This window comes from Onychomys torridus, chromosome 23, assembly GCF_903995425.1.
Source record: "Onychomys torridus chromosome 23, mOncTor1.1, whole genome shotgun sequence".
Classification (NCBI taxonomy): domain Eukaryota; kingdom Metazoa; phylum Chordata; class Mammalia; order Rodentia; family Cricetidae; genus Onychomys; species Onychomys torridus.
This window is the reverse complement of record NC_050465.1, coordinates 27932588-27943574: the sequence shown is the minus strand read 5'-3', so window position 1 is coordinate 27943574 and position 10987 is coordinate 27932588. Positions and strand designations below refer to the sequence as shown.

The 10987-nt window shown below is 45.2% G+C and overlaps 1 protein-coding gene across 2 annotated transcripts; it reads left to right on the top strand.

Moving 5' to 3' along the window:
- Positions 1–2346: 2346 nt before the first annotated feature.
- Adcyap1 (adenylate cyclase activating polypeptide 1) lies at positions 2347–9991 on the top strand. 2 transcript variants are annotated; one of them, XM_036173786.1, is made up of 5 exons: positions 2347–2995; positions 3354–3464; positions 5583–5714; positions 6157–6255; positions 7306–9991. In XM_036173786.1, exons 2-5 carry the CDS (start codon positions 3355–3357, stop codon positions 7493–7495), a joined length of 531 nt encoding a protein of 176 aa, XP_036029679.1. In that variant the 5' UTR covers positions 2347–2995; position 3354; the 3' UTR covers positions 7496–9991. The 2 variants fall into 2 exon arrangements, with proteins under 2 accessions (XP_036029679.1, XP_036029680.1); XM_036173787.1 differs by lacking the exons at positions 2347–2995; positions 3354–3464 and adding an exon at positions 3996–4275 and having other exon boundaries at positions 7306–8991.
- Positions 9992–10987: the final 996 nt, after the last annotated feature.

Sequence of the window (10987 nt, the reverse complement as noted above, 5' to 3'; positions counted from 1 at the left end):
AAGAGCTCAGGCCAGAACTCTCAATAGGAATGCTTCCTTGATCTCCAGAGGCCAAACTCTCCTAATTAAAGATGACCATTGACCATGAAAATATCTGCAGAAATGAGCCTGTTCTGGCCCTAGGGTTTTAGTCCTTGGGCCACTGCAGGGCAGCCTAGGTGGGCTTTAGATGGTGCCCAGAAAGACCAGGTCTTTGGAGTTTATCCATCAAGAATCTCAAATTCTCTGCTGAGTTTTTCACTCTAGTGAGTGGAATTGATCTCAACTCGTGATTTTGGGGTGTTGGACCCCAAATACCTTTGAGGTCCAGTGAGCAAGAATGGCACAACCCCAGTGAGCTGGAAGCAAGCTGGCACTCTTAAAGGCTTGCTTATTTTTCCTGTTTGTGGTTTCTTCTTTTAACAGATCTTGAAGTCAACAAAACTCCCCACATGGTGGCTCTCTTGACTAAAGTTGGGCATTGAGCGTTGAATTTTAAACAAGTAGTCTTGGAGATTTTAAAATATTTTTCCAGATTGAACTCATTTCAGAATTCAAGTGGGAAGCAAAAGTGAGGATTTTAATGGGGTTCACCTTTGACTTGCAGAGAGGCTGAAGTCAGGAAAGTCACTGTAGGCAATAGCTTTGGGCAAGTTTGTTAAGAAAGGTGTTTCTGCTAGATTATCCTTCTTATTCACTGCAGGCTTTTTGTGTGAGGGCTGGGGAAGGTGGTCACCAAACATGTAATACAGGCATGTAGATACTCCAGCAGACAGATATATCATAACACATAGAGAAATGAAATGTCCTCTGTGTAGAAGTAGTTTGTTGAAAGTAGGCAATATAAAGATAGAAGGAAGCAAAGAGGAAACAGGCAGCTTTGGATCATTTATAGCCAGGAAATAAGGAAGAAGTTTGATTCTTGGAGGAAGAATTAAATCTCAAAAAGTGAGAATAGCATTAAAAATGAGAAACACTATGCATTTGAAAAAGTATGCAGAACTAACAGCTTATTTAAACACTAGCCCCAAATTATAGTAACAGGAAACACTGCTACTTAATTGTAATTTCCTCTAATTATTTTGTGTGTATAAGATCCAAATAGTTAAAATGTGCACTAATGGTTATTGATGCTTCTATTTCCCTCTGAAAAGGAAGACACTCAAGGACCAGAAATTTATGAATCTTCTGGAACTACTCAGGGGCTCAGAAGGTTCCCAGTAGATGTGGTCTTTCCTTATTTATTTCTTCTTCTCATTTTATTTTTAGTTAAAACTATTAACTATTCCCAGGGAAAAGTTCCTGGTAGCAGCCTTCACCAAGAAAACTTGTGCTAGGAATCCTGCATTCCCAGTCTGTATTTCACTAAACAGAATTCAACTTGTAAGAGACGTGTAAGGCACACATTTCTCACTCTCACAGTCTTAAAATTTCAATTCTTGCAGAAAGCACAATGACATGGTTTCAATTTTTAAAATCAGTAAGAGCCACAGAGAGTGTGAAAGTGTGCAAACAAAAAAAGGTAGAGATCCAAATACCAGGACTAACTAAGAAGAAAAAGCTCTGCACTGAAATCTAAGGCAGGGATTAAGGAGGTTCTGGGACACTCATGGACACAGGATGTAAGGGGAGACAGATGTGAACAGCGGTGCGATTTGGACAATGAATTGCCACAATAAGAGCGCCACTGCCAATCCTTCAGATTTAGAGGCTGTGGTGAAAATTAAGCCAGTGGCAATTTTCAACGTTTATAGCATCTGCGCCCAATATTGTTCAGCACCCAGAGCCTGGACAGCGCCACAAGCTCTGCTCCCAAGGCAGCCAGCCTTCCCTGTCTCATCAATCTACTCAGAGACAGACTGTCAACACAGCCAGACGCATTAGACATTTACTGAAAATCCTCTAAGACTTCCCTTTAAAACACAAAACGACTTCCACATTTAATTGCCTATCTGGAACAACATAAGCAAGAAATTAAGAGATTTAAATTAAATTTATTAATGGGAGAGCTTGATGGTGCTTAATTCTGAAGATCAGAGTTGTCCTCCATGGGGCTTGAGTAAAAAGTAAAAAGAAGCAGAGACACAATAAACACATGACTTCACCATCCCCTAAATTCCACGAATTCTTCACTTGTCTTTGAGAAATGGGTGAAATAGAAAACCATCAAAATAATTGGACTTCTTAAAAATTGGATTGTGTGAGTGAAAGGTGTTTATGAGAAGCTGATGACTCCGGATCTTATCATCCTGGAGGACAGCACAGAATAGTTAATATGTTCCTTGAGGGACTAGGATGCTGACGTCTTTTACTGATACCGGATCATTACGTGACTGAGAAAAAAAAAAAGGAAGTCATATCATGAATAAAAATCGTAGCGCAACAGTGCAACCAAAATACTCTGTACTTGAAGGCAATTGCAGACAGATGTTGACAAAGAGATGTCTCTTGAAACCACATTTGGATAGCTTTTTTTGTTAACTGCATATATAAATACGAGCAGAAGGCCGGTCACCTCTGTCAGCAGCAGCAGAAGCCGCATCTTCAGAAGCAGCCTGAGACCTCGGAGCAGAAGGTGCCTGCCTTGGACTCTTGCAAGCTGCCGATTGTCTCCCACAGAGGCCGGCAGCCTGGGCTAGCCCTCTCCTTTTCCATCCTCCTTTCTTCCTTGACTTTCCCTCTTTTTCTTACCCACTAGCTTCTTTCCCCAGGCGGACTTAAGCCCACTCTGCTCCCCTCCCTTTGGCTGCTCGCCTACTCTGTCTTCTACATCTCTCTCCTCGCCCACCTCCTTCAGTGTCACGCTCCCTAGTTTTGTGCGTCTACAAAGTTTTGAGCGGAATTTTAGCCTCGGCAAATAAGTGCCCCCAGCTCCTGCAGCTGATTCCCATGGCTTCTCTCCAGACACCTGCGCCAGACACTGAGTGATGCCTCTTGGGTTGTGATTCCAGCCCGGAAACTCGAAGGAGCCCTTTGCTCTGCGTCCTACTTGGCAGCCAACCCTCTCTTAATCGCGGTAAGAGTCTAATAGTAAATGGGGGTGGGGGGATCTCTTACCATACCACACTAACGGATTCATTGACTACAGGCTGCCTCCCTGTGCTGGCAGCTGCATCAGTGTATGAGTTAGCCTTGTTTAGTTCAAGGTCTGGCTAGTTATTGGGTGCTGAGCACACACATAGCTAATTTTTTTTTTTTTCAAACTATATACCAAGGGAGAAGTGACCAGACGCACCAGCGTGGCTAAGTGGCGTTCAATACAGGGAGCCGCAGTTTCACTGGCTCCCCTAACACCCAGGAGTTTCTTGAGGTTAGAAGGTGAAAAGCCAGGGGCGATCTCACTCACTGCGTGCCCTCTTTTCCCTCCTGCGTAGAATGACCATGTGTAGCGGAGCGAGGCTGGCCTTGCTGGTCTACGGGATAATAATGCACAGCAGCGTTTCCTGCTCACCTGCCGCCGCTGGACTCCGTTTCCCTGGGATCAGGTAGGTGCTAGCCTAGGCTGAGCTAGATCTTCCCTTTGCCAGACACCTCCTCCGGTCGCCTCCCTGCAGTTCTGGATCGCAGGCTGCTAAGCATCGTTTTCTGCGCGTCCAGGGCATTTGTACAGCCTTTGGCTAGGTACCAGGTCCCTAGCTAAGCCTAGGGGTCAGGGAGGCTCTAGTACAGCGAGACTTCCTCCTTCCTCGCCAGTGGAGCCCAGGAACCTAGGTAAAGGGAGTGAGTTTCAGACCCTTGTAGAAACCTTCCCTCCTTCAACTTGTCCGAGGGAGGGGGCTTGCTCCCTCCCTCCGCTTAGCTTCTTTTACCAATTCCTCGGATGAGTTGGAGAACTTCAGTTCCCCGAGCAAAGCTCGGGGCTGAGAGTGAAGCTTGCTCCACTTTGCTTTGTTACTGCCTGTTCTGGACTATTGGGGCGGGGTCTCTCGCTCCTCCGCCCTTCCTGTTGTCTCATTCGAATTCTTTTCCACCGGAACAGCTCTCTTTCAAATGAATCCTGTTTCATCTCCAGTTTGAGCCCTAGATATCTTGGGGGTGGGGGTCTTGGCCAGTCACAGTTAAGGAAAAGCTACTTGAGAGACGGAAAACGCAAGGAGACAGCGAGGGAGGGGGAAGAAACGGATGCGAAGGAGAGAAAGCCAGCAGGCTGGAGGGGTTGGGAGGACAACCTAGCCCACTTGAGGATGCAGAAAACCTGCCTTTTGTCTTGGCATCTGCTTCTAATCGTGCGACGCTGCCCGGGTTCTCTACCGCAGCTCCAGAGCCCCCCATCAGTATGCGGGACAGTGAAAATGCGTGGGTCTGCGTTACATGGGTGCGGGGTGGCACTCCGGGCAGCCAGGAGCACGCAGCGTTGAGCTGACTCTTGGGGCCGCGCCCAAGAACCTCTTCCTTAGGGGGCATCTGCCCATTGATGTATTGACAGACAGGAATCCTAGCGTCTTTATCAGGATTCCGGTGTGTGGGAGCCGGGAAGAGCAGGGGGTGGCTAGAAAGACCCTGGTTCAGGGTCTGGGGCCTGGGTTGTGGGCACACTAGGAAGTAAACCCTGCATGTGGGCGGTGCGGAGGATCTTCCCTGACTCTGGCCTCTCCAGGGAGGGCATAAAGGCTATGGAGCGGCCCAAGTACAACTGGACCCTGCCTGGAGAATGTTATTTGTCCTTATTGCATTCCGCGTATCCCTAAGGGCCAAAAGCCACCTGGCTTTGCATTTGTTGTCCTCCTCTGCCTGTCCTTTGTAGGGCATCGAGGCGATAGGTAAAGAGACTGTGAGATCGCTGGACACCTATGGAATGTCAGTTCCCAGTGTACCCCTCTCCTTGCGCTCTGTGGTTGAGATGGAATTCAGCCTCCCCGCCATTGCTAACAGAGCAGCAGGAACGCTTTGTTTAATAGGCTCAAAAGCCCTCTTTTTTCACCTCCGGCTATTCTCAAAGTTCCGTGTGCCTAGCACTTTTCCTGGGTGATAGGCACTGGAGCGCTCTGCCGCACCACAGAATGAGCCAAACTAGCTAACTTTAGGGGCATCTATTATTCATGTTCCTAGCAGATTCTCTCCAGCCCAAAATAGAAGCTGGAGGTTCTCTGTGACCTACATCTGCACAGGGAAGGGCTCCCCTGGGCTGGGCGGCTTGGATGCGGGAGGGGGGGGGGTAGTGGCAGCTGCCAGAGTTGGCCTCCTGCATCGTACCTATCCATCCATCCCTTCCATTCCGCTGAGCGTCTCCGGCTGAGCGTCTCCCGGTCTCGGCTCCTATCACATCTTAGGATCTTTCTCGTGCGTTCTAAATGCTACTTGGGGAAGTCTGGGGCGCCAGGTGGGGAGAGGGCCGGCCTTTCACTTGGCCAGGTATTAGGGTTTACATGGTTGTTCAGTCCTCTTGCGGGAGATCATAGATCCGCCTCAGGAGACGCCAGCGAATTTCCTAGAGGAGCAGGAACTGCTGCTGGGTGTAGTTCCCCTACCTCGTCCCTAGGACCGCTAGGAAATCACAATTCTCTGTGGGGGGCCATAACGAAGAAGGAAAATCAATGGGACCTTCTTGGGACTTGGCAGAATTGGGGGAAGGACTTTTAATGACTTTCCTGACTATCCCGCAGACCAGAAGACGAGGCTTACGACCAGGACGGAAACCCGCTTCAGGACTTCTACGACTGGGACCCTCCGGGCGTTGGGAGCCCCGCCTCCGCGCTGCGTGACGCCTACGCCCTCTACTATCCAGCCGACAGGAGGTACACCCCGCCGGGTTTCCGCCTACCGCTTGGGCCTGACGTAGCAGGAGGGACCGGGTAGTGGCTCTCAAACTAGTACCCTCCCTATGAAAGTCCTCAAGCCTCCCTTCTACCTGGGTGAATCCATGAAAGCCACAGAAAATTAGCAGACAGATCCCCGTGAACCTGAGGCCGCACCACGGACTGAAAGCGGCACGGGAAGTGTCCCTGAGTGTGCAATTCGGTGGGTGGGGAGCTCTTAGGCCAGCGGGGTCACCCCAGAGGCTAAAGCCCATCTTAGATTTACCTCCAGGAACTCCCCAAAGTTAACTCTCAGGTCCCGTGTGTCACTCGTGGTTGCCGGGTCAGCCTCCTTGAAAACCCAGCAAGTGGGGGCCTTGGCTGTCACTTGAAGGGCCCAGGCAGTGAGTGACCCAGGTCTCGTACTTTGTCTCCCCCTTAGAGACGTCGCCCATGAAATCCTTAACGAAGCCTACCGCAAAGTCTTGGACCAGCTATCCGCCAGGAAGTACCTGCAGTCGGTCGTGGCCAGGGGCGTGGGGTAAGAGTTTGTGACAGTGTTAACCCGCGAGTCATGAGCGCGCCAGGGTGGGTGACCATACTGAGAGAGTGTAGGGAGGGCGGGGCAGTTTTACGTTTTTGCGCGCTAGAACGCCTGTGCGCCCGAGGGTGTGTCTGCATCTAGGAGGAAACTACCAGCCTCCGGCGGAGTTCTAAAGGATGGGCGTTGAAATTTGTTCTAGAGACCCCGTGAGAGAGAAAGGGGGTAGGAAGATTGGGGGTTGGATCCTTGTTGGATGAGAGCCAAATCAAATCAGATAACCCTGTCCCAGTCATTCAAAACCCTCGAGGTTCCTGGAAGGGCTTGCCATAATTTTGGGGAGGAGTATTACGTTTACTACGAAGGCAAAAGCAAGGCACCAAGTCCCTAAAATGGATACTTCAAAGAAACGGTTTTTGCTCAGGCCAGACAAACCCAGAGCTAGGGTCTTGCGTGAAGCTTGTGTCAGCAGAAGGCAACATTTAAATAAAGCCCACGGGGAAGCCGATTACATTTTAACCATGAATAATTCATGCGGTGAAAAATATTGCCTACAGCCTGTCACCTTATATCACTATCACGTTTTTCAACTTAAACGTAGGCAGAGAGAGAGGTGTGCTCCTGTTTGCCTAGATTTGCGGAATTGATAACTTGGCAGGAGCCAGAGAGGCCTTTGGGAACCTTTATATGTTGGGTGGTGGAAAAGTACCAGTCCGGACAATTTAAATAGAGGCATGGGTAGTGTAATCTTGAGAAGCAACCTTTGGAGAAAAGCTTAAAGAGCGCGGACTCTCCAGACGCCCCAGGATGCTTCAGAAATAATTTAGAAATATCTAAAAGATCTAGTGCCAGGAAACTGGGTGGGAAGGAAGGTCCCCGGGGTCTCCGTCCGTCACAGAATGCTCACCAGCTGGGGCGCAGCAGAGGAGGGCTGCGTCGGGAAGTTCGGAGTCCTGCGGGCTCCCGCATGGGGGGTGGGGCACACTTCTTTCCTTTATACACTAACGTGTCTCCCACCCCTCCCCCTCTCCCCGCCCCCTCTCCTTGCAGCGAGAACCTAGGTGGCAGCGCAGCGGATGACACGGCGCCCCTTACCAAACGCCACTCGGATGGCATCTTCACCGATAGCTACAGCCGCTACCGAAAACAAATGGCCGTCAAGAAATACTTGGCGGCCGTGCTAGGGAAAAGGTATAAACAGAGGGTTAAAAACAAAGGACGCCGAATAGCGTACTTGTAGCGATGAGTTGCCAGCTACGGTGTGTATAAAATGAAAAAAAAAAATCGTTTTCCAAATTGACCGATCAGTCATTGCTCATGTGTTCTTTCCAAACATGTATTTATGTATGAAGTAAAGCCATTAAATGACTATTTTGATAATGATATTGTTTTTCTTTTTACAAAGCACTAGAGAATGCACAGATATACTTTGTGGACCAATTATTGATATATATTATAAATATATATATTAAGAATATATATATATATATTAAGTATAACAGAGAGCAATTCATAAGCGTGCACAAGGATTGGAAATTCGCCTGAGCTGTTTATGTTTTTATATAAAATGAATAGAAAAAAAAATCATGGTTTTGAATATTACTCCTATTTTTGTAAACTGGAATTAAAGGATAATATTTTTATCCACAACAGGCCTGAAGATACCAATAATGGCCATTTGCTACTGTACAAAAAACAATGATGCCCTGCTCCAGGGGAATTCTGAGGTAATGACTGGAGGAGTTGCTGATGAGCTTTCTTTCCCTGTGAGTCTCTGGGGCAGGCTGCTTGAAGCCCAGCCTAACTAATTCAAGGGGGCATTGTCCCACTGGCTGAGGGCAATTGCAACACTTTCCGCTTTCTTTGATTCTACCTTTTTTTGTGTGTATTTGTCTCTCCTCAGACTCTCAGCCCAGAAGGAAATTCTAATTAAACAACAGCTCTATCCAAATTGTGCTTCTCCCTAAAATTCACGGTTATTCCCTGGGAGAAGAGTTGAGGAATTGTACAGAGGAGACTGGCTTGGAGAGAAAGCTCTCTTCTGTACTTTCTGATTCTCCTGGGAACCTACTATCCCAAAGCTAGGGCAATTGGAACAAAGTAAAAGAAATAGAGGCGGATTGGAAGAGGCAGAGCGTGGGGTGGCAGAAGAGGACCCTGCAGAGGGACTGGTTTTAGAACTGCCCCAGATCTGAGTGTCTGGGGGCAAGTCCAGCCCCTTTGCAGGTTCCACTGCCTGACAGATTGGGTGCTGGGTATTGGAAATGAGTGCAAAGTACAATGTGTTTTTCTCCAGTGCTGTCCATTGCTTCTTATTTTGTGAAATGGCCAGGATCCTCCCTTTTGAACCCTACTCTGTAGAAGCCACCCCTGTTCTTTGTGGTTTTTCTGGAGAACCCTTCTTTCTACCCCTACCCTCCTGCATTGTTTAAGCATCGTTTGCCATTTTTCACTCACTTATCTTAAATTTGTGAATGCTACTCATTTTTTGTTGTTTGATGCAAGCAATTACTGTGGAGTTTAGGAACCCCTGTGTAGCTACCACGAAGTAATTATGCACTAAATATGAACCTTTTGTTTCTTGTTTATTGAGTTTGTAGGTAAAATGTATTTTTCTACATTATGGCTTATTGCTTAGTAAAATTTGTTTCATAAAACCAATCTTTGTCATATTAGAATGTGTAGTGTTCCAATATTGCTCAGTTTGACTAACTGATAAATCATTTAAACCCCGTCTTCATATGTATGAGTACTATCTTATATCTCTGGTCAAGAGTGGGGTAAGCAGGGTCCCACACCCTCAAGCTTGTATCCTGTCTTGGCTAAAGAAAGCATGTCTGTTTCTTGTCAATATCTTGAACATATATGGAGTAACCTTTATAAACAAAAGAACCTTCACCCAGCAACCAGATCAAGCAGCAACAAACCAGCAAGTCTCCCAAATTTTAGCCACAAATTTTCAAAAAAAAAAAAAAAAAAAAAAAAAAACCCAGAAAAAAAAACCCCATTAGCATTAGTTTGTAAAGTTTAAAGAACTTTTCCTTTTTCCTGTACAGATTTGGTTAATATGAAGTCAGGCATCTAAAAAAACAGAACTGTATTTGCATTCCCAGGCGGGTGGATGGATGCTGCCCCGAGATCACATTGCAAACAGAGAGAAAGCAGGCATTCGATTTCAGCCTGTGCCCAGCTACAGGATCAATCTTTATTTCTGCAGTCTCCTCAGGCAATGTGACCCGGGATGCAGTTTGCAGCTTTAGTGCCTTTCTTTGCCTTTTAAATCGCCACGAATCACAGATGGCTATTTAGTGGCCCTACAATGCTGCAACACATCGGCTTGCGTTTTAGTCTTAATTATTTGTTTCTTGGATAATGGGCAGAGTTTTCTGTATTTGTGTCAGCTGTTAGTGGTGAAACAAGGCTCTAGTGAACCTTTTATTTATGAAGTCTAACTTAGTGTTCACGTGGCTAGTGGCAAGCATTTTACAGTGATCACCCAATTTAATCTTTTGTATACTTTTTAGAAATGCCAAGAGCCTTACTAAACTGGAGCAGATTTATGATATAGTGATAATATAGGTAGATGTTAGTCTTGAAGCTCTTATTTTGTGTGCAACTGATTATACAAACATATTAACCAAGCATTATTACACACATAATATCTATAATTAGGACTTTGATAACTGTTATATAAAGTGTGTAAAATTTGTATGAATAAATTTTTATAAACAATTCACTTTGGTCTAATGTTTGGAGAAAAAACACATTCAGGAAATAATCATTTTAAAATCTTTTAAAGTACTATATTTCTTTAGCAGCCATAAGATTTTTTTCATGTCTGGAATAAATATCAACCTAACCATTCATGCACTTTGTAACTTGTACTCTAACATCTGTTTGATGGGGTACTGGACTCAACAAAAACTTTAAAGTAGCTGCTCAGATGGAGAAGTCTAACAAAACACTAAGCCCATAAACAGATAAGAACATTAGAGCATTTGTAAGCTACATAGTTAGATCAGTTTTTGTCTGCTGGTGTAAACATATATGGCTTAGTATTCAAATAGTTACCAGGCAGTGGTGGCATATCATACCGCAGTGGTTAGGTGCACTTGCAAAGTAACTATTTAACTTTTAAAAAAGTACCTGTATACTAGGTATATCTTGATGAAATTTTGTATAAAAATGACTTAAACAATCAGTTTGGGAACTGTAGAATGTGTTTAGAGATATACAAAGTTATCACTAAAATGTTTTCAGTAGAGGGATCAAGGACATGATTAATCAAAGAGTTAGCAAGAGATTTAAAAGAGAATGTACTTTGAAGCCTAAGAAAAATACATAAGGTTATTTGTGGATAATACATGCTATTATTTCAAATTAGTAATATTTAAAGGAAAGCCTTCATATGAAAATCCCATACATTCCCCAGTGTATTTTTGGTGTTCTTTTCTATTTCTGGGTTAAAAAATACTTTGAGAATCAATAACAGTGGTTCATATCATTTAATGTAAAAATGCCATATTTTCATCCTAAAATTAGTGGGCTCAATTAATAAATCAATAAGTATGTCTCAATAGTATTTAAAAACTAGCAAGACTTGAAAAATTATTCTTAGAGCATAGCTCAGTATTTTATGGAGAATCCCAAATCTGAAAGTGTAGAAAATAAGAAAAGAAAGCTAGTTTATGTCAGATTTTATTAGCTAAGGATAATTTTTCTCCTTCATTTG